Raw genomic sequence first — 27977 nt, 5'->3', positions numbered from 1 at the left:
GAACAAACAGGGACTACAGTACTTGTGTTTTTTTTATATATGTACAAGACAAGTTTATCCATTTAAATTTTTTTTTAAAACGCACAGTACAAAAAGAAAAAATAAATCACTGACAAAAAAAAACCCATAGTACAATTCTGTCCATCAGTATTCAATGTTGCAGGTTTCCTTATATCGGGGGACAGGTGGTGGAGTAGGGAGGAGGTGGGGGGGCCTCAGAGACAAAAAATAAAACACACTGGAAGGCAGACTGGGTGTGTATTGGCCTTGGAAATCATTCTCAACATCTCTTGCAGAACAGCTGGGGCCTTAATGCAACATATTTATATTTCATGGGAACAGTTACTGTACAAGTGTTGGATCATGAAAAATCCTGTGCTAAGCAGAAAACAAAGCACAGTACACAACCCACGGCCCCCGTGTGTACAAACATGCACGCAGTCACATGACAAACACGCTTTCCTCACAGTCCAAGCCAGTGAGCTCGCTTATATGTCTTTATATATAATATATCTATATTTGGTAAAAAATAAACTTCACAACTCTACCAATTTAGAGAATTGTTTCTTCAAACTTAAAATGACATAAAAAAAAAAACATTTAACAGCAATTAAGCAAATTATTGTGTTTGGGGATTTTGTGTGGGAGGGGAAGACTTGCCATCGAAATTAAGGAGCGGGGAGTTGAGGGTGAGAAATACAAAACCAGCCTGTCCCCCCCACCTTCAGATATTAATTCATTCCTCCCCCATCAGCAAGAAAAAAAGGGGAAAAATACCAAAAAAAAGAAAGAAAGAAAAAGAAAACCACATTCATTCTTTTAGAAAACAGTTCTATGTTACATACAAGTGAAAGAAAAAGGGGGTGGGGGCAGGGGTGGGGGTTAACACGATACGAATTCCCAACACTCAATATTTCACCTCTTGGCGGTGTATTTCTATAACCATTAAGCTCCATTCTCCCGTCTCTCTCTCTCTCTCTAAGCCCCTCCTGTCCCTCCCACCCATCCATGCTTCATTACAGTGCTCGTTCTCTCGGCACAGCACCTCCTCTGACCGCGGTCAGAGCTGCAGGAGTGCTGGGCCAAGAGACTGGGGAGGGAATCTCTGCAGGAGGAAGAGGGAGTTTATATGTGGAGACTGTTTCGCGGAGGGAGTGATGAGCCCCCTTCTGGCTTCTGTCAACAGTGTGGTGGGGGGCCGCGACGGTGGATGTTAGTTTGCCCCCCAGTTGTAGCTGTTGTATGCAGACTTGTTGATCTGAGACTTCTGCTGAATGGAGGCGTTCTGGCTGCGCTGTCCAGTGCCGCTCTGCAGAGAGAGGACAGAGTTTATCTCACACCTGTATGTTGAGGCATACACACAGACACAGTTTTTATCCACAACCTGTCTTACCCACTGTTAGTGCAGTTGTTTTGAATTTAAAAGCCTAACAGGGACAGGGGCAACTTATTCATACATTAAATGTGTTGCATTAGTTCTTCCTATGTAACAATGTTCATCTTGGTCTTAAATCTGACTGGATTCACTGTTTAATCTGTGTTTCTTTATTGTTATATAAAACAATTACAATAACTCTGGTGCATTTTCCTGACTGTTTGGCTCCTCCGGGCCAGTGTGGATGCTGTCAATCAAACTGTGGTGTGGACTAAACAATTGGACTGACCCAACCTGAAAAAAAAAAAAGTCTCTGTTTGGGCTCACTCAGTTTCTTTTGCAGTGAAGCAAAACGGACCAATCACAGTATTTTGTGCTAGATGTCATTTTAGCATGAATTCAAAAGCTAAACTAGTTTTAAATCCATCTGCTGATTGTCAACTATCAAAAAAAAAAAAAAAAAAAATCAGGTGAATATATTTAATCAAGATAATTTTGTGACCATAGTTAACAAGTATACGTTTCAGCAAGCCTATGCAAGAACTTTCCCTGATGCACCAGAGGAATGAAAGGAGTAAGGGGCGTGCTACGGTTGTTTACTGCTCTGTATTTTGGCAGTTCCTCAGTAAAAAAAAGGGAGTGAAGCACAGCGCCCACACAGAAACTTTTCCCCTTGTAATAACAGAGTACACGTCTCTTTTTTGCCCTTTTTCTACCTGTCAGTCATTACTTTGCAGCTGCACTCTCAACTAATAACGCTCATAATTCTTAGTGAACGCTGTGACAGCGGTGAGGAGTGCAGTGCAGTCACCAGAATCTGGTTTCCCCATGCACACATGCACATGTAGTGCCACTCATGCAAAACAACATTGACTAAAACTGTTTACTAAATAAGTTACATGTCAGTCCATGTGGATTTGTGATTACACAGTGCTAAGTATTAGCCTTGTGCCAACTGGCAATCGGAATCAGACTGTCGATGACTGAAGAGATGATCAATGACTGGTTTTTCTACACGTACTATCAGAACTAAGATGTTATGAAAATAAGCTCTACAATCTACACCCTACTGCGCATTCAGAGATGTTTCTGGTGGAGTGGCATGTCCTCCTGCTGAACCCGGTTAATCAGTGACGAGAGTTTTAAATCCTCATTTATGAACCAGCTTGCTGTCTCTTTTCCATCCAACAACCGCATCTCTGTTCTTCATACGCCTGCTCGTCAAAGCTTTGCTCTGCACTCAATAAGAGTAGGTAATGTTATGGGTATGATTTGGATTGTGATATTAATGACTGATAAACACAACATGGTGGTGTGATACTGTCATACCAAGCACAGATACAGACTTTTAAAGGGAGCAGCTGTGTAAATAGTAGACACTGACATTTAGAGTTTTTTAATGTTTAAATACTTTAAATGTTTTCACTCTTTTATAAATGCCATATAACAGGTTGCAGATAGACTGTGTAATATCCTTAGTCTCACCTTTGCCATCTGGGTAAAACCCTTAATATCTCCAAATACAAGATGTTTTTCTTTGACACCAAGTCCTCTATGCTGGCATTTCACTGGCATGTTGTGAAGCAACCCGCCCACCCCCTAGCTATCGAATTTGAGAATAGAAACAATCGTCCAACCCTAAAAAGTATCTTTTTTTTTTCTCTTGGTCTGGTCCAACTGAACTGAACCACAGGTGTGAACTGCACAACAGATGGAGACAAACACAACAACAACAGCATGGACACTACCTGTCCGTCCTGCTGCAGGTGGTGGTGCAGAATCTGAGAGTGGGGCTGTTGATGCGGTGCCAGGATGTGCATGAAGGGTGCCGGGGCGTAGCCAGCGGCAGCCGGGGGGTTGATGGGTCCTCCGCTCCCCAGAGCAGAGGGCAGGCTGAACGAAGCTGCTGGAGTGCCAGCATGGAAACCCTGCTTCTCAAACGACTGCAGGAGGAAGCGAGACAAAGAACAGACATTTTTGCTTGATGCAAACTGTATTAGGTCTGTTTCAGTGGCTGACTAATGTCATTTCAATGCAATTTCACCATATGTATGGATGTGTGTGTGTGTTTGTGTGGGGGGGGGTCCTTTCTTTTGACAACAGGCTGGAAATATTTATCTGACCTTGTATGAGCTATAATTACCTGCGTCTTTGTGTAAACGGACCCTGAAATATCTGGTACCCCCGTGTTGCTTGATGTCACAGAGACTCCTGCAGAGACAGAGGAGACAGGAGGCAAAATCAGTCCAAAAACTGGAAAAACTGAGCATGTAAAGGAGACTTCAGTAACACCCACCAACAAACCATGACCAGCCACATGGTTATATTCAGAGCCTAACCAGCACACTTGCTACCACGCTGTACTAACTGGAAATCTAATGTCTATGATTCTATAGACACTCCAATTTCTCTAATTCAACTGCAGGAGAGAAAAAATCCTATCACTTAAAACAAAGCAGACTCCCAGGAAACGACAAGTATGAACACGTATGTCTGCATTCATAGATGATTTCAGCAGAATTTCCCTTTAATGACGACAGCAGAGAGAGAATGGGTGAGGAGATGAAGAGGAAGAAAGATGAGAAAGATGGTGTTGCAGCGTATCAGTTCCAGTCAGCCACAGTGGTTACATTCTGACTGTATCTGGTGGTCACTGCTGTCGTTGTTCTGGCACACACTGTCCCCCTGTATCGCCATGGAGATGCAAAACAGGGTCAACTCGTGTGCAAAACAAGACAGACACTGGACAGGAAAGACCAATACTTTCAAGACTCAGTTCTAGTGACATTTACACGACAAAATGTTAGTGCCTTAAAATCCCTCAATGTTGGATTTTTTGCAAAACCTGTGAGCAAGAGGACAATATCATCCTGAAGCGGTTGCAGTGATAAGTCCAACATTTATTTTTGTCTTATCTATTACAATTTGTTAACAGGAATTCAGATTTACACAACCTAAAGAAGATGTCATCAATATACAATTAACCCTTTAAACTCTCAAAAACCTTTTTTTTTGACACTTGCATTTAATTTGTTTTGAAAGCCTTTGTCCAAAACTGTTGTGACCGTCAATGTCAGTGCTAATGAAATTTAAAATTTAATGTTAAAGAGTGGGTCTGTGCTTAGTCCTTTGGAAACATGGAATATGTAGCATTGCTGGCTCTTTCTTGACTGTGAATTAAAATTACCTTTATTCAGTCAGTTACGTAAATGCACTTTATAGCTTTATTAGGACATGACCGTGACAGAAAGAGCTGCAATGGTTATGTGATTTTTGGCATCTGAAGCCTTGGCACTGCAAGAAAACAGTGGTAATGATTTTAAAGAAGTGTGGTTTGAGTTATTTTACAGGCTGCATCAGTGATGGATTTTTTAAATTCACCTTGCTGTTGGAGCCGTAGATAATGTCCTTTGTCAGTGTGAGAAACACTCATCCCTGTGTGCCACTGTAACCCTTGCATTAATGCCATCTGCCGTTTGATTCAGACTTGTTACAGAAATGTTACTAGGTCCACCCTAGTACGACTAATAACTTCTGAAAAAGTGTCTCGGGTGCATATTTTGACTTGAGACCATCATATAAAATTCCCATCACATTTACATAACAAGGTGCATGTCTGAAAGAGTAATCCATAATAATAATAAACAAAATTTCACACACATTCCTATATGGCACAGCATTGTTTGAATAATACAGACACTTTGTTGCCCTTTCTCTCACTGATTGAAACCTACTTCACCCACAGGACAGTGAACTTGATACTCTGGAGACGGACATACCAGCAATGAAAACATGAGTGAAGAGCAAGCAACATAGAGGGGGAAGTGGGATCATCAACCAGAGGAACTCATCAGTTTATGGCAGCCCTTATGAGCTGCCACATTTTTGACTCTTAACCTGATAATTACGCAGCACGACCGTCTGTGATATATAAACCAGATTGGATTGTTGATGAGTTGCCCTGGAAGAGAACAGGTAACAGAATGGCAGACACGGCTTGTAAGAGAGGCAGGCTGCATTGGGCTGTCTATAAGCGTATGTCGTGTGATGGGTACAGGCACAGCTCATCAGCGATGAGGCAAAGGAACAAGAGCAAAGAGGGGGAGAAGGATGGTTGGTGACACAAGGAGGAAGGGACAGGGTTTTTTTTTTTCTTGTTGTTTTAATTTGGCATGTGGCGGCACTCACCGACTCCAGGCCCGGTGACAGAGCTGGCTGGCTTGTTTTGTGCAGAAGCGGCAGCGGCCACGGCAGTGCCGTATCCGCCCTTACAGAAATCCCCACTCCCTGAAGCCTGGCCCACATCCTCATAGCCTGCAACAGTCAGACACACAGCCGCAGCCCACAGCGTTAGACACACCAGGCAGGGGAAGCAGACCTGCCTCAGATAGCATTTGCAAATAATTCATAGCGTTTGTTTGAAACCGTGCACCACATGAACAGGTTTTACCAAACGATGACAATACAAATAGTGTCAAGTCCTCGAGGAGCTATACTGATATGTGTATACTTTACTGTAATTATCTGAACTTTGACACCAAATGTATTGTCCTGTGTGGTAAAGCCTGCCCATCCAGTACAGCAAGCAGGTCAGATTCAACGCCAACATCATTTGCAATTACTATTTGACCCAAGTCTGAGGGGAGGAGGTGGGGGAAGTGAGGGGGCAGGCAGGGTGTGTGTGTGTGTGTGTGGGAGGGAAGGGTGGGGATTGGAGAGTGAGCTCGAGTTGGGTGACGGCAGAAAGCAGCAGATGGTGCAGCTTAGAACAAATAGGTGTTGCACATGTAGTGACCAAAGGTGGATGTTGAGTGATGAATTAAAGTATGAATAAAAAATACAGTATCACTGAAAAAGAAAAAAAGAATATAAAGTGATGGAGGAGACACCAGAAGGCCACTGCGAGAATATGAAACTGCTGAGAGAAACTGGGCGCAAAGGGATATCAGGAAACATGGGAGGATGATGGGTGCGTTTTGTTGGTGCGTTTAAGATGAATGTGTGTGCAAGAGATGTGGTGGAAGGTGAAGCCTTGGGGCAAACTCCACTTCCTGGAATGAGCAAAGCAAGCCATGGAAGACCAGTAATCTAACCCCTCTGTTATTTCCACTGGTATAGCCAGCCACCACTGTTCAAGCCCATCTTCCCTTTACCATTCAGTTGAAATGGTAGTTCCATACATTTCATCATGAGAAGCCATTTTAAAAAAAGCGACAGACTTTTGTCATCATATAAACAGCTGAATTGAGGCGTGTTCCTTGTGTGTAACAGGCAATGAAAACTGGGTACAAAGATGCATGTTCTGACACAGCTAAACCTGAACATCAAATCATCAATTTGAGGACGTTTCATTCAACTTTGAGGCCAACAGTTGAAGCGAGAGTCAGCAAGCAAGAATGTTCTATGAACCATTAACAACTGCCTTGACAAGCATAACAAACGTCTTTACGCAAGTATCACGTTTATGCTTGTAAATGCTGCAGAGCTCAAATGAAATACGCACTCCACACAAGTGAGAAATCAATGGGCTCATTGCGAGAATCGGCAGTTATTGGTATGCAAGTAGTATGTAGAGCAGGACCTGCATGAAACTCTCTCTAAACATGCCATTTCAATATGGTTTAGTGCCTCACCAGTGCTGTATCCATGGGACCCATAGCCACTAGCCTGCTGGAAGGGCGTGGCTGACGCATTGACGCCGACATTCACACCGTGCTGCTTTGACGAGGTAGGAGCCACCTGAAACAACACCACGGCATGTACTGTCATCAAGGGAGAATTTACAGAAATAAGCAGCGCTGTAACAGAGTCATTTTTCAAAGGGGGCTGCAGCACCACCTAAAACCAGATATTATGAAAACCATCAATTGATAAAAAGTCAAGTCAAGTCAGTCAAGAGAGCTTTCATGTGGATGACAGAGAGGGACTGTACGAACTACACTGCAGACTGGATTCTCTACCAACTGTGACAGAGTGATGGCTGACTTGTACGGACAGGTCCATGGTGGCCTGAATGCACATCAGTAAGTCTGCGTTATACTCATCTCAATGTATGAAAATCGTCACTGCGCTGCATTTTTATAAGCCACTGGTCACCTCTCCACCTCATGTCCAGGCGCCATCTCACTCCCTCTTCCCCTCCTTGAGGTGGAGGGAGTGATGCGGGTAGAGTACCAAACGCATTGGGCAGCAACAACAACTGTGTATGTACTGAGGAAGTGTATTAGACAATTTATTGTTAATGCTAATGGTCACAAAATGTGATTAAATGGTTGCAGTCTGGAGCCCTGCTTGTGGAGTTGTGCTCGTTTCGGGTAATGACACCAGCAGAAGAAAGGACATAATCATCTCTTCATAAGTTGAACATTCGTGCACATATCAAACCTATTTTCCTCATAATACTATGATGCATTTCTTTCTTATGAGAATATACTAAAAACAAGGGGGGAAAAAACATGTGGTGAGGGCAGGACTGTAATTGAAGCCACCGGATTAGCTAGACTTAACTTTTCTTACCGGAAACACAGCAGGTCCGTACTGGAACGTATTGGGCAGGCCTGGCATGCCAGTGTAATATGGGAGGCTCGTGTAGCTGTAGCCAGGCGGCAGCGCAGGGTTGAGGAAGGGCTGCTGTGTGGTGTGATGCGTCTGGGTCTGGTTCTGTTGTGTCTGAGCTAATGTGGTGGCTGGAGCTGGGGATGATGCATCACCTCGACCAAACTTTGATAAGTCACCTGCAAGTAAGTAATAAAATAAGTACAAATGTCACATGGAAGATACAGAAAAATTAATCACGCCACGAATAAACAAAGGACATATAGAAAAAGGTAAACTTTTAGCTGGTTGGGAGGTGCTGTATTTCATGGGAAGTTGAACCATTTATGCCCTGGATGAAACAATCTGCTAATCATCACCAAATCTGATTAATGGTTATCCCACTGCTCTCAATCCTTGTAACAGAGCATGCATTCAGAGTCTCAGGCAGCAACAGATACTTAAATACTAGAATTAATGGCCGGGGACATACTGGAGTACAAGTGCCATTTCCAAATGTTCCTTAGGGTTTTCACTGGTATCAAATCTAGATAAATAGGTATTGTAAAAAAGGCATGTGGCTGAAACTATACTAATAAAACCCAATGTGTGACCACAAATAGGTGCACTGCCATCCTACCTGGCTCCTACCAACAACAACAAAAACAAACAAACAGTAAATTCAACACCCTTCTGTATTTTTTGTGAGGATTATCATTTTTCTATAGTTGTTAAAAAACGTCTCACCAGAGTAAGGGTTGCTTGTCAAGCTGCCCTCTCTGCCAGTCAGTGCTGTTGTGGGAGTTGCAAAAGGGATGCTGTAATAATCCTAGAGAAATAAAAACATTTTTAAAAAATGAAAAATATAGGCCATGGAGCGATGACGTAGGCCTCGTGTGCATAATGTTTCTACTGCAGCAGTTTTAGACTTTTCACAAAACAAAACTCACCAGCGGTATTCTGGTCTGCAGCATCTGTAGGTCATCATAGCCGTACACCTGAGGCTGAGACAAAGCAGAAAATGTGTCAGAAAGCCATGTGATTATATCAGTTATATAACATGAACTCTGGTAAGCACAGGCAAGCTAAGACTGTACAAAGACTGACTTGACCCTGACAGGAACCTACAGGGTAGGCGTGCAGTAGTCCAGGAGCCATGATGTATGGGTTGGGCAGTAGAGGGGGCACTCCGGGTGGCAGGTTTGGAGGTGCTTTCCCTGCTCACACAAAGCCATGAAAAACATTTATAAAATACATTATCACTACATATCTATTACCCTTGCTTAACTATGCACACTGAAAATGTTGTATATAAGCATTATTATTTGCTCCTCACAACTTCTGTCGAATCACAACTTAAACTACAGAAACAAAGTAGGGCAGCACAATCAATCATTCTCCATAAGCTGCATCAGTAAATGACAAGACTGCAATACACCACGTGACAAACTCTGCACCGGCAGAGGGAGCAGAGAGGAAAACAAATCTGAGAGAGAGAGACTAGGAAAAAAAAAAAGCTTCAGAACAACCAAACTGAGAGCAAGATGAGTCAGAATCATGGAAAGCCCCACCAGTGACTGTGAGGAAATGGAAACCAATTTATCCAGCCCAGGTTCTGACAAAAACATTGCATTTACACAAAATATAGGGTCACATTCTGTTACCTGATTTTTAATTTAAAGATGAATGCTGTCAAAAACAAATACTTCCCACGCAATCTCCTCAATCAATCCCCAATCCTCAAGCAATTTGACAACACAGACATCCATAATGGTTACACAGTTAGACATCACCATTATCAACAAGCTGTCATAGGTGCAAGGAGATTAGAGTGGTAATCATTTATCACCTGGTCAAATTACATAGCTTTTGATCTAAATGATGAAAAATGAGGGATTACACAACTGCATTAACACCAAAAACAAGCTCCACTTCATGTTCTCCTACAATTATTTGTTGTTCTGCCTACTCTATACGCTCAGTAGCAAACCACAGCTGGCAGGCAGAGTTGAAGCAATGTCAAATTTATGATGAAACCCAACTACGGACACATAGAATCGTGACAGTCCATTTTACCTACAAGTTATTCAGAACTGTGAAGCCCCGACACTCACTGGTAAGGCTACCTGCATTATTGACGGCACAAAATAAAATAAAGACGCCAGACAATGTGAAGGGAAAAGGAAAAAAAGGAAAAAGATCCCAACTTTTGCTGAGCACTTTCACAAAGTGTATTTTTGACTGATTGTGCTCATGTCTAACCTGAGGATGATACAGAGCCACGTGTGGATGAGGAAGTAGCTGAAGAAGGAATGGCCGAGCCCGTCGTGGAGACTGACATAGTGGTGGCTGCTACAGCTGGGGCACCCATGGAGGCTGTGTTGAGGCCCATGGCCAGACTGCTGACGGGGCCAAGGCCGGAGGGGGCTGAAACTGTGGCAGAGCCCACCGAGGAGGCCTGAGGGGCCCCTAGCGACACCTGCGCAGCAGCCACCGAGGAAGAGGAGGAAGGGACTGATGAAGACGGAACGGCTGAGACGGAGGAAGGAAAGGAGGAGGAGTGCAGGCTCGAGTCACCGTCTACGCTGGGATGCTGTAGCGGCAGAAGGAAGAAGAGAAAAAGATGTGGTTAGGATTGATGAGATTACATTTCCATTAGAGTGAATGGACATCTAATGAGTCCAACTGGCGTCACAGGAAATGCAGCCTTTAAAAATGCTTACACAGATGAAAGGAGATACTTTGTTCTGTATAAGGCTGTTCACACAACTCATGTTGTGTGTTTGGCTTAAAAAAAAAAAAAATCTTCTCTTTCAATGGTCATAGAAGCTAAAGACAAAATCCTAGATGCACATTGATGGTATAAATACAGAAATAAACATGAAGAACTGACCAGTAAGCTTGAGTTGGAGGTCCGGACTGAAGATGGTGCAAGGCTGTTCTGTTGTGATGGGTGAGAGCTGTAAAAAAAAAAAAAAAAATCAGAACGGTTCAGAATCAGGTTGGGCAACTGGACGAATATAACTGCGATTGGCTGGTTACCATAGCTAGTTGTTTTTCTTGTTTTTTTTTTTTTTTTTTTTTTTGGCGAATTTTGTCATTTTATTGAATGAAGGCTGCTGCTCAGCAACAGAGTCCCGTTCGGGGAGCTTGGTGAATGAAAGGTTTATTTCAGTCAAACCAGAGTTGGTGATGGAACAGTGGACAGACTAACCGCAAGGGTTTTGGTGAGTTTTACTTCTGTCGAGTTTGAATGAAGTGTGTTTTACGACGAAGCTCATCTAAATTCAGTTAGAGAGAAACTTGAATTCAGAAGATGTATGGTTGTATTTTCCCGTTTAATTACAAAAAGAAGAATATTATTTAACTTTCTTTACATTTTGAGAGTGTATTCTATTTTTCCTCGACTATCATCAGTTTTGTTAGACGAATAAACATACTCTTACAAACATCTCCCAACTGAAACTACCAACCATCACCAAATCACATTACATTTACTGACACTCGGGTTCACCCACAACTTACGATACTTGTTAATTTCCTACTTTATGATGTGTGTTAATTTAGCTGCATCTCACTTGTTGTGTTGGGGAGGGGGGATGGTGCTTGGAGGCAGGTCCTCGCTGTGCCCCAGAGCACTCAGGGATGTCTGATTGGATGCGGTCAACAAGGAGGCAGGGCTGTCAGTCAAAGTGCCCATGCTGGATACAGATGCTTGCGTGACTGAATCAGAGGCCGGCTTGACTGATACTGCAGAGCCTGCTGCAGCTGGGGAGAGACACAAGAGATTTCTGGAATAGATTCCAATCTAGAGTGATCAGAACAAAGTGAGTGTGCGTGTGCATGTGTGCGTGTGTGCGCGGGGCAAAGGTCTCAGACAATTTCAACAATGCTTTAAAGGAAAAAACAAAACAAAGCTTTGTAAACAGACACTTACCTTCCACAGATTGTGTTGCTTGTATTGAACTGAAGCCGTTCTGTAAAACCAACAATGAAGGTGAGCTCACAGGTTTCTATGGAAACAGGCCATTGATAAGAAGTTGAAGTGTGTTGAGCTCTTGGAAACTAAGAGGCTTGTTTTATATGCCGAGCATTTTAACAACAGGTCACGTCTGAAACCAGAGGTGCATTACAATTACTGCAAATTCATAAAGCAAAAAAGCTTAAAAACAATGAGGGGATAGAGTAAGACCACTGGCACTGACTGAGTGCACAGTCTATTAAGAACATCTGCTCGCTTCATAATTTTTGGATTAATGATCATTAAGTGAGTTCAGTGATGAAGAAATAAAGGAGGTTGACCCAGATTAAACAGGAAGTGTAAACCTTGACACCATGTGCTGAATTCAATACGTATTCATGGCCTCAGAAGAAGACATTTTCGGAAAACTCCAAGCTCAGGAGTTGTGACGTGTTTTTTCTGACAATTTTAGATATGGCGGCTGCCGTGGAAGCTCACTTGGAGTTGCTTGGGGTTGGATGGTAAATTAATAATGTAATTTTAGGCGTACAGAGTTTTCATTCATAATTATATATGTCTGAGGAAAATGCTGATATTCCAAACGGTGTCATGTTTTTCTTCTGTTATTCTGCCTTAGCATGTCCAGCATTATCACTAGCTTGACTGTTAGCCTTTGCGGCTTCAAGATGCCGACAGTAGCATCTATGTTGCCGTTGCCTAGCAGCGGTGTTCTCATAACTTCTCCACTTGTTCGCCAAGCATATCGTGTACTCAACTTCCCATGTCCCACAAGCTCACAACTTCCATTTGAAGGCAGCACAAGTGCTACTCTAACAACACTGTTAAAAGTTTTATCAGTTTAATTAAAAAACAGGGAAGCTTCGGTCTTACCTTTGGCTGCATATCCTTCTGAGGGGAAGAGGACACTGAGGGGGGGTAGCGCCGTGTCTGAGGCGCTCTCTGATCGTACAGGTCCATCTGGCTGGAGTTGGAGAGAGCTGGAGTTGACTCACTGCAGATTGTAATGTATCAAAGTCAAGTTTGATTGTGTTCTTAGAGAACAGTTTGTGGTTCTGATGTGGAAATTGATAATAACTTTCAAGTCTAAAGTACTTTTAAAGACTAGAACATGCACTAAATACCTTTATGATTATGACTTCTAATAAATGGTGCACAAGAGGAAAAAAATAGCAAGACTTCAACTGCCCTAATAACAGTACAATATTTCACTGTCAACATATCTACCAAATACTCAAATAATGCAAATAAGAACTTTATCTTTTAAGTATTAAGGTTTTGAGGCCATTTCATGCAAGTAATCTTGCCAAATGGCAAATTTGTCCAGCAAGGTGTGCTGCTATTGCTTTGTAAGATCCTACAAACATTTATTGTTTTGAGTTGTTTGCAAGAATAAGTCTGATGCCTGATGTCACTATGTAGGACAACGGCAGGATATTAAAATATTGTAAAGATAAGTTAAAACTACAAAACAGTTTCTTTTGACCTGTGCAGGATATGACGACTTCTCTTCCAAAATATTCACATTTCAGTTGTGTACACCTTTGCACAGTTGTGTTCTGGTATGCACCAACCTGCTGGGGCTAGTGTAGAGACTGTTCTGAACCTGGTTGGCTGGTGTTGCAGTGGTTGGGGCAGACTCGTACTCTTGTAGAACAGGTTCTGACCCAAACTGCAGTGCCCCAAACTGCAGATTGAGGCCTGAGATGTCTGTTGAGCCAGGCATCTCTACCGCCATTGCAGGAATCTGAGGAAGATTAAGAAACATGATTTTAGACTCGGGCCAAATGCACACAAGACATTACATTCATACAACATACTATTTTAGTAAACATGAACTTCTGAAGTGTCCCTCTCACTATTTTAAGAAAAACACAAACAGTCATGCCTGAATAAGTGGATGAATGTTAAAGAAAAGCTCAGCAGATGTGTGTAAATGGGTGTTATGGCAGAATGTCAGCATCTGAAGACTTTCTAAGCAATTGTCAATTCAGAATTTTTTAATTTCTTACTCTAAATGTTGATTGTTACCTTTGTTGTAATGGAGGTCCTCTTCTTCTGCTGTTTGAGTTTGTGTTGCTGCAAAGGCAGTGGACTCTGGGCATCTGAAGAACTTGGGGAAACCTGCTGACCTAGAGAGGGAACTGATGCCATTTTGGGAAGGGAGGAAGCAGGCGGAGGCACCACATGGGGTGAGGATGTTGTTTGTTGGGGTAAGGAAGAAGGTGAGGAGACAGAGGAGGAAGGAGGCAGGCCTTTGTCCTGCAGGAAAACATCCAACATGGACGAGGTTGAGGTGGCGGCCTGGTAGGGCTGCCGCTTCGTAAAGGGCGTATGGACCGCGGACTCCGGCTGAGTCTTCATATCTGGAAAATGGAGATCGCGAAAGTTAAAGTTGGAAACAAAACTGACCAGATCAGATCGTCCTACACTGAAAATAAAAAAATATATATATACTATTAAATATGCCCGTACATATGAATATGTTCAAGGGGATTGAAGGCAAGTGTAACAGAAGTATTTAGTCTGACTGATGACTTGCAACATATTTAAAAGTAATTACAATAGGATGTCATCTTACCATATTGTCCCAGCGAGGTGGCATTGGTGTCCCAGGATGAAGGGCTTGTGTTGGGGGGTCCAGTCTGGGAGTGCTGGGCTGCCAGCTGGGCCAGTGCCTGGGCTGTTTTATACTGCTCCAGAAACTGAGAACCAGTGGTCCCTGTGCTAGCTCCTTTAGGGTCCCCCACATCCCCGAAACCCTTGCTCAGCATGCTGACCTGCAATGTTGGCAGATTATGGACACACTGTTATCACAATAATACAAATACTGGGTCTACATTGGTGTAATTATGACACATTGCCAATGGCTCTATCCTCTTCCTGTGTCATTAGGAAGTGGCTGAGTTTTAAAAGATAAGGGATCATTTGCTTTAGTAAGTAAAATCTCACCATGCTGTGCTGGGTGTAAGGGGTGCTGGAGGATGTTTGGGACAGTGGCACCCCTTGCTTGGAGTTGCTGAAAACCAGTGACTGGGACAAGGAGGGGGGCTGGGTGGCCTCCATGGGGGGGTTTTCTGTCTCTGAGGAGGAGGACGGGGGCGTCTTCCCCAAGAGCACCGCAAGGTCAATCCTACAGCAAAGTGGAAATATTAATTAGATTGAGATTACATTTCAAATGTGATCCATGTCAACTGAACGTTTCACAATGGCTGCAATTCATTATTTTAGAGCTGCAACTTCTGGTCACTTTCATTATCAATTAATCTGCAAATATTTTAATTCAATATTTGGCCTCGAAAACATTAGAAAATAGTAAAAAAAAATGTCCATCATAATTGTCCAAGGTGACATCTCCATATTGCTTTCCCCCCAACCAACAGTTCAAAACAACAATATCAAGTTATGTGCAAGACAAAGAAATGTAGCAAATCTACATAAACTGAGTATTTTGAGCCGTTAAATATTTGCCAATCTTAACATTTGACTTAAACGACTGATTACCAAAACAGACTGATTTAAATAGTTGTCAATTAATTTTGTGTTGATCCATGTTGATCTGTCAACTATTTTTTAATAACTAAATGTGAAAATTATTAAATTTACCAATAAAATAAAAAAAGGTATTCAGTGATTTGTCTGCTTACTTCTCACAATCTATTTTATGAAATTAATCATGTAAAAATCAATATCTATCAAGTTAAATGCCAGACTGACATTGATATGTTAAGTGATTCTAAGTCACAGCTCCAGCTGAACAAGTTAACCGCAAAACAAAGCAAATTTAATTTTTCTCTCAACCAGTTCGGGGAAAAGCAATTTGCTGGAAGGCATTAATTAGGCTATTAAAGTGCTCAAGTGACCTCTGTCCTTTGGTGATGGTAACATTCTCTTGAGGCAGAGGCATGGACGCCACACTGGAAGCTGTGAATATCTTGGTCTCTGAGAGCTGCAGAGAAAGAGAGCGTGGGAGAGAGAGTTACAGTTGAAGGGACAAAAGTAAACAAAGATAGATCCAGCCGTCAGTAAAACTGTGCTAAAATCTGCTTTAACATATGATTTTTCTTTAAAAGTGTTTGCTTAATGTTATAATTAGAGCTACAGCAGTTGCACGAGGTTAAGCCCAGAGACACTCACATCCTCATTCCAGTCCTCAGTGCCCCACTCCTCTGTGGCAGTCCTCCAAGCACCTGTGAGTCAAAGACAAACAGTTCAATACTATTGTGATTAGGGCCGTACCAAATGCGATATTTTTCAAATGAATCTTCCAATGCCTGTCATCATATTGAAGTGATTCATTGGATTATAGGAGTAAGTCTTTTATTATTAAATCAACTTTTTAAAATGAATATAACTCGTCAGTGTTGTCAACATTAATGCTAAGTGCTGCTAGACCGTCCTGTTACACAGGTGTGTGCCTCCCTTTGTGTGAGGCAAGAAGGAGAGCAATCAGCTTTTTGACCACAGTGAAAATGTTGTTTTTCAAAGTTTAAACGGCAACAAACACGGATTGAAGCAGAATATTTCATTAGATTCAAAAAAACATGTTGTGTATTTTGGAAATGCTTGCATCTATCAATGAGTTTTGACTTTTAGACTAAACAACAGTGAAGAATTTGGATCACACACATCAGTACGCAAACAACCGCTGGAATATAATTCTACAAATGGTTTAATACTGATAACAGTCGTGCAGCCGAATCTTTATCTGCAACTGTGCAGAAATACAGAGTTTGAATGTCAACATTGTGAATGCCGCGTCAAAGTACTCAGCAAAGCCCTTGATGTGATGGGCAAAGAGAGCTGCAAACAGAGAAGAACAGAGAAGTGAAGGCAGGTTTACCAGGAGCAGAGTCAAACTTGGGCGGGTAATTTGTTCCTTCTCCTGCGGAGTATTCCAACCCTGCAGACAAAGACAGTGGTGAGGAGATCAAAGTTATGTGTAACGAAAAGAGATGATGATCCTTTAGTCACCTGGACACACAGAGATCTGGATGTAAAGCTCTGAGACAATGTATGTGGGATTTGGGTATTTGTTAAAGTACATGCTTAATGACGAAAGCTTCTGTGCACATCAAGAAAATATGAAGAAAAAAAAAGTCTGCGAGGAGCTTCTAGAGAATGCTAAAGACGATTTTGAAACTGTTCGGATGGTAAACAGACGCTTCATTGATAAGATTAACTTCTCTTACTGGAGGGTAACATTACTTAATAAATTAACTTACTAGCTCCCTCCTCAAGCTCCACATTTCCTGTGTTGTTCCAGGTGCTGCCCCCCCCATAGTTTTCTTCTGTCTGGGCTGGCTCCGCATAGTCAGCAGGGTTGAATGTTCTGTGAAAGAAAGCAATAAGAGGGTTGAGTTGAGAATTGAGCGTATGTACTGACCAACAGCTGGAGGGCTGTCGGCACAACCAAAAACCAACCCAAACACAAAAATCTGGGGTCCATTTCTGAACTTACCTACTATAGGTCAAAGTTCTGAAAATGTTAAGCAGAGGCAGACCCCAAATCAGTTCTTAAGAGCATCAAACCACTAGTGATCTAGTTGGTTTTGCCACTACAGTAATGTTTGAATAAATCCCCAGCATCATCATTGGGCTTTTTAGCTAATAGAAACACTTCAGAAAAGGAGTGACTGAGGTTGGAGCAGGAAGATGGGACGAGGAAATGATAGACGAATGAGACTGAAGTTAAACCATTACCGTCTTTGAGAGTTTGTGCAGTCAAGACATGCAAATAAGTAGGTGTAAGCGTTTAACACTGTTTTTGTTGTTCGTCAACAGCTCTTTCCTGGTACTGCATGTTTTTCACAATGTGAGCCATCCGTGTATGCTGAGAAAGTTAAAGCTGGTGCAACCTAGCAACATGATGGAATACAACACTTTTCTTTTGAGTGAAGCCAAGCAGCTTTCATTATTTGTCTAAGCTCCTTACTATGGGCATTTATGGCTTGCGTGACCAGATATAACATCAAATTACAGGAAGATCATATCTTTTTCATATCCTATTGACAGAATGAGGAGTAATACTTTCTATTTTGATAATTTCTTGTGTTACATCTTCCTGTTTTATGGCACTCAAAAGTACCCTGACACAGAGCAAGAACAACAGACACACCAGAGGCCATGAACTCACCTCTCACCTCCTGCAATATCATATCTGGGCCCCTTATCAATCTGGCTTTAGAGGAAAAATAATGGTAATTACTAGAAGCACAACAAAGTAAATGTAGATGATCAAGCTTTTGTTTCTCAGACCACAATCTAAAGCAACAGCGTAAGCAAAATGCCTTAGGTCTTCCTGTGCCAGAACTGTATCAAACACTCTACACCTGTCAGTCACTTTACAATGCAAGGCAGGCCAGTGTGCTTTTAGTCAGAGTGTGTAAATACACAGTCCAAGAAAACCAAGTCATCACAAGTATACACAATGCAGGCACAAACACAAAAACTGTTGCTAGATGAGAGCAGTTGTGCAAGAGTAAATGCAGTAATCTTTTCATTGATGCAGTTTATGTCCAAACAACCTTAACAATTTCAATGGTACCTACCATCACAAAGATAGCCATACAGGATGCTGTTGTGAATGCACCAGTCCGCGCTCAATATTTCCCCCATTAAAAGAAATCTGCATCTTAAGTTAGCTAGTCTCATTTGATTTCATTGTTATTTTCTTAGAACGTTGAACATGACAAACACATACAGACAACTTCTCAGCTCCTCCTAGCGTTTCTAAGTGGTTTTATTGTTGCTGTCACTGTCGCAAAGAGAACCAGAATACTTTCTGTATTCCTCAGAGCCCAGTAACTACCAAAAACACAGGACACACTGCATTATTTGGGTGGTGAAGAAAAAAATCATGTTCACTCATTATTCTCATTATTTTACATGGAGTAATAACATAGTTTGAGTATTGCTTTGTGCAAACAAGTAAAAACAGCAGGGGTTGGCACTGGGGTGGAGGGGGGAGGAGAAGAACACATTAGTAGAAAGTTCATTCATTGCAAGTTCATTCATTCATTTAGTCTATAACGGAGACATTAAAACAGACAGAAATGGTGCCAGCCGGACTGGATCGCAAGTCAGCCTTCATTTTCCCGGGAGGATTTTTTGGAACCAGTGTATACATAGGTGGGTGTCATTAGTCTTTAGCCATTATGTTGTGCTATCATTTGTCTCATATTGATATGTTAAAGCAAAAAAATCAGTTTATTATCTGTTTAACTGGTTCAATACGGATCAACACTTCAATGTCCACCAGAGCAAAATAACATTTATACTATAGCTTTCTAGTCTTACAATATCAGCCATTTTCAGGCAGTTTGTATAACACTAACTTTGAGAGGCCTGTGTGGATACAACAAACTGGGACTCCCATCTCCTCTCTTGATTTTTTTTTTTTTTTTAAATCAAAAACAAAGGCAGCTAACAGTTGCCCCTAAGAGGCAGCACTGTCAATGAGCCAACCATTGCTGTGGTGCAAGTGAATACAACTGGCTACATGATGAATGCATCTCCTTCACACCAGGCAACACCAGTAATGGCAGAGGTTGATATATTGTATGCAGCAATGTCACATGCTGCTGTTATGGCCAACGACACTCTGGATGAGATATCCACATTACTGTAAGCCTCAGAATGTGCAGGACAGTGATTCAAGTTCAGTTTTTAAAACTATGATCTGATTCAGCAACGATGAGCCAAAACGTCCTATGTCATACATACACAAGCAAAACTATCCCCATTTTCCTACAAGGTCAAAGACAGACAGAACTGTTTTAAGCTTCATTCTAAAATAAGAGGGAAGAAGCATTAGGAAGACGTATTAGGGCACAATACCAAAGACTGAAGAGCTCCTTAAGCAGTGTTGTCAAAGCTTTAAAAATGTAAGACTGAGTAGCTCCCATGTCGCATTAAATCATAATACTGAATGTGCCTCAGATTCTTGGAAGCATGATGATTTCCACACCTAAAAACAATGTGGATGCATTATAAATAAACTACAAATGAGGTTGGGTCTACCAGTGTTAGTGGCGTCTTGGTGATGTAGTAATAACCTTTGTTATCCAGGAGCATTACCCTTCAGAATAATTGCCAAATCATCTCATTCCTCCTATTGGCCACAGAATGAAAGAGTGAGTGAATTTGTGTCTGAGATTCTTGGCACTGTGACTTTTTTGCATCTACTTGTGCTACATTTGGCCAGACACTGCCATTTCTGGGCAATTTTTTATTTATCAATATTCCACCTAATCATTTAAGGTTTACAACAACTTGAGAACAAATCTCTTTGATCATCTTACTCATCAGTATTTCCCTTGTGCGATCAGCCTCACAGTATTCCTCAAGTTTGATTGAGTGCATGCTATCGTTTTTATGCTAATGTTTTTAAGTACTATGTGTACGTGAGTTGAATGGTGCATGCTGCCTTAGCATCATCTTAAATGTACTAACACAAGGTACCAATGACACACATACAGATGTAAAACCTGCCCACTGTCATCTCATCACACTGTAATCAACTAAAATCAAAAACAGAGACAGCTTCCTTTAAAGCCATGTGTGTTTCATTTAAGTCGCTGTGTTAAACTGACACTGAAGCCAAGCTGGTAAACTGCGTCTGCTAGCAGCAAGAAGCAAAAGCAATCACAGAAGTGTTGCGTGGCGTGAGGCAGGTGGGGGTTAGGTAATATGAAAACACTTCAGCTAGCACTGCATGCGAATGCAGGTGGGAAGCCACAGCGCTCAGCTCACCAAAAACAAGCTTGTATTATAACCATATAAAACAAATGATACTTTAGTGCTCCTTGAGATATGCACGTCAATATCTGAGGCCACTATCTACAAATATACTAAAAATTGTCAGACATTTTCACAGCATCGGAGAACACAGACCGTAAGACACGTGGGGTTTTGTAACCTTATACTTATTGTTTGCACCACCACTTGAGCAAACATCTGTGAATTACTGCAAAAACACTTTTAGTTTCATTCAGGTCATGTCTACTTCTGAGCCACTGAGCCTCAAATATATTTTTATGGCACTGTTACAGTAGCTTTGACATACACATTCATTTTAGTAGCAGTGAAAATTACATTCAGGCATCCCTTGGGAGGAAGCCACTCAGCCCTTCACCTTGCTCGAGAAAGCCACATCATGTCACATGAGCTACTTCAGCAGGCCCCAAAAAGATTTAAATATCTAGAACTGCAGAGTAACATCACATCACACCTGAATGCTTATCATCAAGGGCAGGAAATTTGTTGTGACAACTTCGACACCGTCGCCCATTAAATGACAATGAAACAAGTCAAGAATGTCACAGTGGAGAGAAGTACTTCCTCTGTTATGAAACTTACTAGTCAAGCTGCCAGTATAAGATGCCAACTCATCTACTGACAAAAACTGCACACACAGACACAAAGTGACACAGAACAAGCAAAATACAACAAAATTATTCTACGTCCAGGACCAGAGAGCAAAGACAATTCATGTTAACCAATTTTGTGCCTGACACACCTCTGAATGGATCTATCAAACTTTCGCTCTAAATAAAATGTTTAGACACTGTGCACTCTCTGAAGAGAGATATTCAGCCCACGCTGTTCCATCCCATTGGCTGATGTATGTCCTCCCTCCTTTGGATTAAGGCTAAACAATAGGCTGGGGTCCTGCTCTCTGGTGACCATGGCAACAGGTAAAAGTGGAACAAAAGCCCTTCTGGTTTTAGGCAACGCAGGTGTTCCCTTACCCCATGCCTTGCGCCGAGAATCTGCCTCCTCGCCGTCCAGACACTCCTGGGGAGACAAGCGCTTACTTCAGTTTTTTAGTTTGCCAAATATTCTGACAGAAATGGCAGCAGTTAAAGTAAAAATACCCCCCCCCCCCCCCCCCATCAACAAGTTCAACTGAACAGGATTATATGCACTCACCCACAGTCCCTCTTCCTCTGCCTCTTCCCCTTCGGCCTCGCTCTGCATTTCTCCCAGCTACTCCAGCCTTGCCTCCATCCAAGCCATTCTCCTGACCACGGACTTGAGGTAAGAGGAGAGAGAGAAGGGCATCAGAAACAAGAGCTTTAAAAAAAAAAAAAAAAAAAAAAGGTATTAATAACTGCTGTGCTGGCAGAGACAGGGACACAGAACTGCAACCCTTTAAATAGCCTTTGAATATCACGGTTTAGCTGCATTGAGGTAGGGGGTGATAGAGATAATCTGAGAGACGACAATCTCTACCTTCAAGCCAAGATATGTTTCATGCTGCTCTGATTAGTTAAATGTGCTTTCATGCCAGTGATGTCAACAAACTGCAACTTTTGAAAAGACTCTATTTCAGCTATTTCAGTAATGTTGTGGCACCTGTGAGACATTACTATTCTTAACCTCATCTAACAGATAGGAGTCACACTATTCCCACAAATTCACAAGCTACTGTTCATGCAAACCAAATACTTTCTACTGCTTCACTTTAAAAAACATCCCACTGATGACAACAAGAAGCACAGCCTTACTTGACCAGTTACTGTCACTCACAGATCACGAGTAATATTGTTTATGTATGTATTAATGTATGTATTGTTTTGATTAATAATCAGAATTCACAGGAGAGGAAATTATCGCATGTTGTAAATCCTAGCAAGCAGGCTGCAAATTTGAAGACATGGGCTTATGGCCAGTGAGTACTAACTACATGCTCATGAAAACATACTGTTCTGCAGATCTCATTAACAGACTAGTTTTAATTTTTGCATGGAAGGAAAGGTACAAAAGGTGCAGCCACAGTGAACTGGTTAGGTGAAGAGCGCTAGTTGACAGCAGTCTAGACAAACTCCGAACAGCTAACATGTCATCTGGATAAGGTGCTATCCCCATTGTAGAACCCGCTCTGATCAAAAATAAACACTCTGGTCAAATTTGTGCACTGTGCACGTACCCCAACCAATAGAAATTTGGTATCCTGTATATGTTCTTGAGTGTCAAGAACATGGAACTGTCTCAGTGAAAACAGTGATGCCAGAAAAGTATTAAACAGAGCAAAGACGCATTCACTACATATCTGCACTTTGGCCATACAAATATGTAAAAGGGATGGTTAACACTTACACTCTCGTCCCCTGCTGGCTCCACGGCCCTTGCGTGGAGCTCCACCTCGGCGACGTGCTACATCTTTCTCTCCTCCTTTCTCCCTGTTCTCTTTTCCTTCCTCTCCGGTCTCTGCCTGGCTCGTCTCCTTCTGGCCTGACACCCCTTTCTTCTTCCCCACCATTTCCCAAGAGTCCTTAGGGAGAGATAAAGACAGCATTACACTGTTGTTCTTCTAAGTCAATGTACTGCTGGACTTATTGACTTTGCACTGAGTCATGAAGACAGAAAACAACCACTGAAGAAAAGCGGAAGTCAGTTTAAGTGTTTGTAGACCACTGCCAGAACAACAGCATTATGTGCCCTGCAAAAATATGACGAAAACTAAAATACACGTATTCATAAATAAACACGTTGGATGTTGAGTGTTGCCTGGTGGTCAGCATGCCACTGGCTTGAGAATATTGTTCAGACGGTGAGTTATCTTGAAAAAACTTTTTGATGGTCTTATCATGCTGGCAGCAGGTACTTTAAATGACAGAGTGAAAACTAAAGCAAATTCTGTTTTGGTCATCGTTGGTAAATTCCCAGCAAGCCATATTGAACTAGCTCATTTTAAAGTCTTTCACAGAGCCTGTATCTTGACAATCCAAGTAGCTGACAACGCCTTATCAGGTGTGATTTATGTGCTGGCAAGACCCATTTCCACTGTCTGGTTTCAATGGCCCCCTATATTCTACTAGTTACTGTCATATCAAAGCTTGTATGCAACCATTAGGGCTCATTTAGCTTTTTTTTGTCCTGGACTGGATGTTGTGTTCACTCATTTGAATTGCGTGACAGTTTTATTTTGTCTTTTTGTATTGTTCGTGTTTATTGTTACTTTTTATGATTCCCTCTTGGCCAGATCACTCTCGAAAATGAGATTTTAATCTCAATGAGACTTTTACCTGGTTAAATAAAGGATATCTTAAAAAAATACATAAAAGAAAATCAATTCATGCACCTTTTTACATTTACATGCAGCTTTGTCTTAACTAGAAAACCCTGTCTCTATCCATGTCTAAACCATACTGAACTTTCACAGGAGCCCTACCCCTAAACTGTTAGTCCAGTATCATAGTTATCTGAGCCAGTGTGGCACTGATTTCTCCAGAATCTGGCCCCCACAGAGCAAAGCCCTCACACAAAGCCAATACTCACAGTGTCTGGGCTACCCTCCAGCAACACGTTAATGGCTCTGTTGACATCCCCGTTGCAATCGTGCAGTGCGATCATAGACTCATCCTGGTCCTTGCCTGTGATGTCAATCAGCTGGAAAAGGTGGAGTGGCATGATAAGACACAGAGGTGATCACTGCCTGCCACTCCTTGCAACTCATTTATAAAAAGGCTTTTATGTAGACATTTGCCGAACATTTTCTTAAAAACAAGGTTACATCAGAACGCAGGGTTAGCTACAGCACAGAACGCCTGCTACCAGCAGGGAGTCAGCATTTTGGTCACTTCTGTAGCTTGAACATAAGGTTGATTTTCCATTAAGACTATTACCTTTGTCAACTTTCAATGTCTGTGAAATTATTACACACTATATTTGAGCATGGCAAAGATAGCAAACTCTCATGAGGTCTTGATGACCTGCTTGTAGACCTTTCTGGCCATGTCATTTTAGGGATTAGAGTTGGTTTTTTTTTTTTTTATTTAACTAATCATGAATGTGGGCAAACCACACAGGATTTAATGCCAAATTCTACAACACTTAAAAGAAATTTAAACCTACATTGGTAAGATTAAAAAGGTTATTTGGCTTCAGTGCAGATATGAAGTGTGTGTTAAGTGCTGAGCCAGAGCAGTTTACTAGTTTGTCAAAGGTATGAAACTGCTGAGATTCATTTATCAATAGCACCCAGTGATATCCAGGGTGATACCAAGATACATGTTTTTAACCTCTTAACAGAAGCACAAAGGAAGAAACTGACAAAAGCACTTATTTGCATGGTCACTTTCTCATAACTGTGCAAGTAATAGAAGATTGTGCTTTAAAAATACATATCTAAAGCAATTTTTCCTTTTATTACCACAGCTAATCAGCACATTTTAAGGCTATTCACAGAGTAACATGATTTCAATATAGTCTTGAGACTCATACGGTTTGGACAATACCCCAACATCACAACCTTGCTATAATGTACTAAATGCTGTGTCACTGACTTTCTGTGTTGGATGACAAACCAAATCTGCAGAGCATAAGAGACACACATGCACACAAAATGCAAAACACAATAGATGTAATACTATGCTACAATGCTAAAACACAAAGTAGTGCTTCTTATGTATTTTCAAAAGAAGCAAGAAAGACTACGAATGAAAGCTTAAGTAGGAGAAAAGTATGTGCATCTGCTCACCTGTTTGACCTTCTCTTCAAAGTCTGCATCATTGTGGTCTGAAATCATCTGCGCGAGTCGGATCTGCTCTGCGGTAGCCTGTTCCAAGAGGAGTGAAAAACCCCATATTTGTAACAAACAGAAGCACAATTGGCATTCTTGTAAAAACAGAAAGGACAAAGTCATATTTTTCTGCATGTAGCTCCAAAATAATTTTAGCTTACAAAATTCAACAACTACTTCAGTAACAGTGTGACGCTACGCTGACACTTTTCTGTCATGGTGGTGCACACAGACTCTGCATCCACTTCAGGCCTACTTAACTACCAGTTGCCAAAAGACAAAAGCAAAAGTGTTTTACTGTCTTTGTATTTATTTTCTGTGAATACTGTATCTGCTCTTAATGTTTACACCATAGCACAGAAGGAACACAATTTTGTCCCCCTGTATAGTTTTGCTTGCATACAGAATCAGCTGTTGCATATAATTTCTACACGATTAATTTCACTAATTGTTTTGTCTGTGTAGTAAATCAGATGATCACAGAAGGACTGGGAACTATGCACTTAAATCATCTTGCAGACATGGGAAAATTAAATGACCAACATCTCATGGGAAGTTATATTATGCACCAAAATATACAGGAAAAAAAAAAACTGGGAAACAAAGCAACAGACTGCAACCAATGTACTGGAGAGACAGGCCATGATGGTAACAGTCCAGATTAACCTGTAGTGCATTCCTAGCTTTAGTCTAGGAATGATGAGGAAACTTATCAAAAGTAATAGAGCTGTAACTGACATACTTTTTCAGAAGCTGTTACAGAGAGTATTATGTTACAGGCATGGCATACAGTACTTAAAGTTATACTAATACAGTCTCAATTCTAAGTGTGTGTACTATGTATCCACAAACTTTGTGTCACACAAAATAAGCAATGCTAAGTAATGGTTGATTAGCCAATATAAAACCCATGGTGGTGCAAATCATTGTGCATCTTGGCAGTGTGACAGGTGGTGGGAATGAGGGTACCTGAGGCCTTTGCTTGTGCTGTGTCTGGCTCTGTGTCTGGCCCTGTGTCTGCTCCCAGCTGCCCCGGGCTCGGTTCCCGCCCATGGACGTCATCATTTACAGTATATACAAATAACAGTATTTACAAAGGAATAACACCTGAGAAGAGAAGGGTGAGAGAGGCGTTACAGGTCTGTGACTATGACCTACTTATGTCATCCACATTTCTGGTACACTTGAGTACTACTTCCTCAAACTGCCTGGTAGGTTATGGCCCGGTGGGAGGAAGCTAGTCGCGGTATCAAGAAGACAACATCAACTTTGTTTCCAGATACGCCTAGAAAACGTTGACAAAGGGTGTTTTTCAGCCCTGTTCGTTGGCAATGTCCAAACTAACCAAAGCTAGCCGCGGGTTTGACCCGGGAAGCAAGAGTGCCACGGTGCACTGGGCGCTGCTGCACTCAAGGCTTACAAGTGCATAACGTTGGCCAACTTATTTACCTCTTCAGAACATTATGCAACACTTTCTGTATCAAAATAGCTTTGGCGGTGTTTAGAAACCTACATTGTGAAACGACAGAATGTGATCACAATGCCCGTGATAGATAAACATTGTGACTTAGTGTACATCAAATGAGAGAGAGAAGATACATAGAGACTCAAGACAGCCAACTACATCTGTGTTCGATCGCAAACTCGTAACCTTGCTATCGACAGCGACTCTTTAATCTTGCACACGTTACGTAAAGCCCTGTTTGGACTAGCGCACAAACAAGCCTACAGCCAGGGCCCGTCGAACATATCCAGTTCCACTAGCCAGCCACATGGCCAAAATGCTAGCCACCTAGCTAGAGGGGAAAGCATCCAGCGTTGAAGTCTCAGTGGGCTTCCGCTTCTCACGGCTTCACCTCATGGCGACAACGAGGCTATCTTTACCAGCCGCCAGCTAACCAGCTAACTGAGTGCCGATACTGGCTATACGAGGCTGAGTTGTTAGCGTTAGCTGACTTAGCTTGGTAGCTTGGCCAACAAGTTAATGAGCTAATCAGATACTGGCAAGCAGCGAAGCTCTCATGTTCGACCAAACCAAAAAAACGCCCATGCCACACCGCTGCCAGTTGTCTGCTAACGACTGTTAGCTATGCTAAATTAACGAACTAGTTAGTTGCCATCGTTTCACATAGCTAGCCAATGTTAGCCAGTTAGCCACGTTAGCAAAGCTGCAGCTTCATAAACTGCACCACCATTCTAGCTTCATCATTCACTACGATTGTTTCTCCCAGTACAACCCGATGGCCGGGCTCTCGACACAGAAATCACCGAGGCTAAAAGGTAGGCCTGCAGGCCGCTAAAATGAAAATAAATAACAGGCGATACTGACCAGAAACCCGGCTCAATATTAGACACTGCTACACAACCGACCGACAAGTGGTCTCGTTGTCGACCCTCTAGTCGGATTTAGAACAGGATATAATTCCTGAACCCTAAACTGATACTACTAAATTGAGAAAATATAACGAAGCGACTCGCTCACACAATAAGCGAGAGACTGAATTTACCTGTTTCTTTTCCACTCTGACACCACGGAGAGCTGCGTCACGTGGTTTACAGAG

At 41.9% G+C, this 27977-nt stretch overlaps 1 protein-coding gene across 11 annotated transcripts; it reads right to left on the bottom strand.

Moving 5' to 3' along the window:
* Positions 1–14: 14 nt before the first annotated feature.
* Positions 15–27977, bottom strand: ubap2l (ubiquitin associated protein 2-like). Of its 11 annotated transcripts, none has more exons than XM_041954824.1 (30): positions 27924–27977; positions 26386–26523; positions 25375–25452; positions 24174–24284; positions 22992–23166; positions 21822–21965; positions 21641–21686; positions 18025–18069; positions 17114–17220; positions 16732–16791; positions 16026–16078; positions 15752–15837; positions 14841–15021; positions 14470–14668; positions 13920–14254; positions 13463–13635; positions 12762–12882; positions 11847–11922; positions 11488–11677; positions 10803–10869; positions 10172–10502; positions 9038–9126; positions 8860–8913; positions 8657–8738; positions 7892–8109; positions 7009–7114; positions 5564–5689; positions 3519–3586; positions 3124–3318; positions 15–1309 (listed from the first exon to the last, which is right to left on the bottom strand). In XM_041954824.1, the coding sequence occupies exons 2-30, from the start codon at positions 26479–26481 to the stop codon at positions 1214–1216; spliced, it is 3708 nt and encodes a 1235-aa protein (XP_041810758.1). In that variant the 5' UTR covers positions 26482–26523; positions 27924–27977; the 3' UTR covers positions 15–1213. The 11 variants fall into 11 exon arrangements, with proteins under 11 accessions (XP_041810758.1, XP_041810756.1, XP_041810760.1 ...); XM_041954822.1 differs by lacking the exon at positions 27924–27977 and adding an exon at positions 27746–27889; XM_041954826.1 differs by lacking the exon at positions 27924–27977 and adding an exon at positions 27746–27889 and having other exon boundaries at positions 11847–11886.

The sequence above is a fragment of the Chelmon rostratus genome, chromosome 16 (assembly GCF_017976325.1).
Source record: "Chelmon rostratus isolate fCheRos1 chromosome 16, fCheRos1.pri, whole genome shotgun sequence".
Classification (NCBI taxonomy): Eukaryota; Metazoa; Chordata; class Actinopteri; order Chaetodontiformes; family Chaetodontidae; genus Chelmon; species Chelmon rostratus.
Note: the sequence above shows the minus strand (reverse complement) of the source record. Positions and strands in the feature narration are given on the sequence as shown.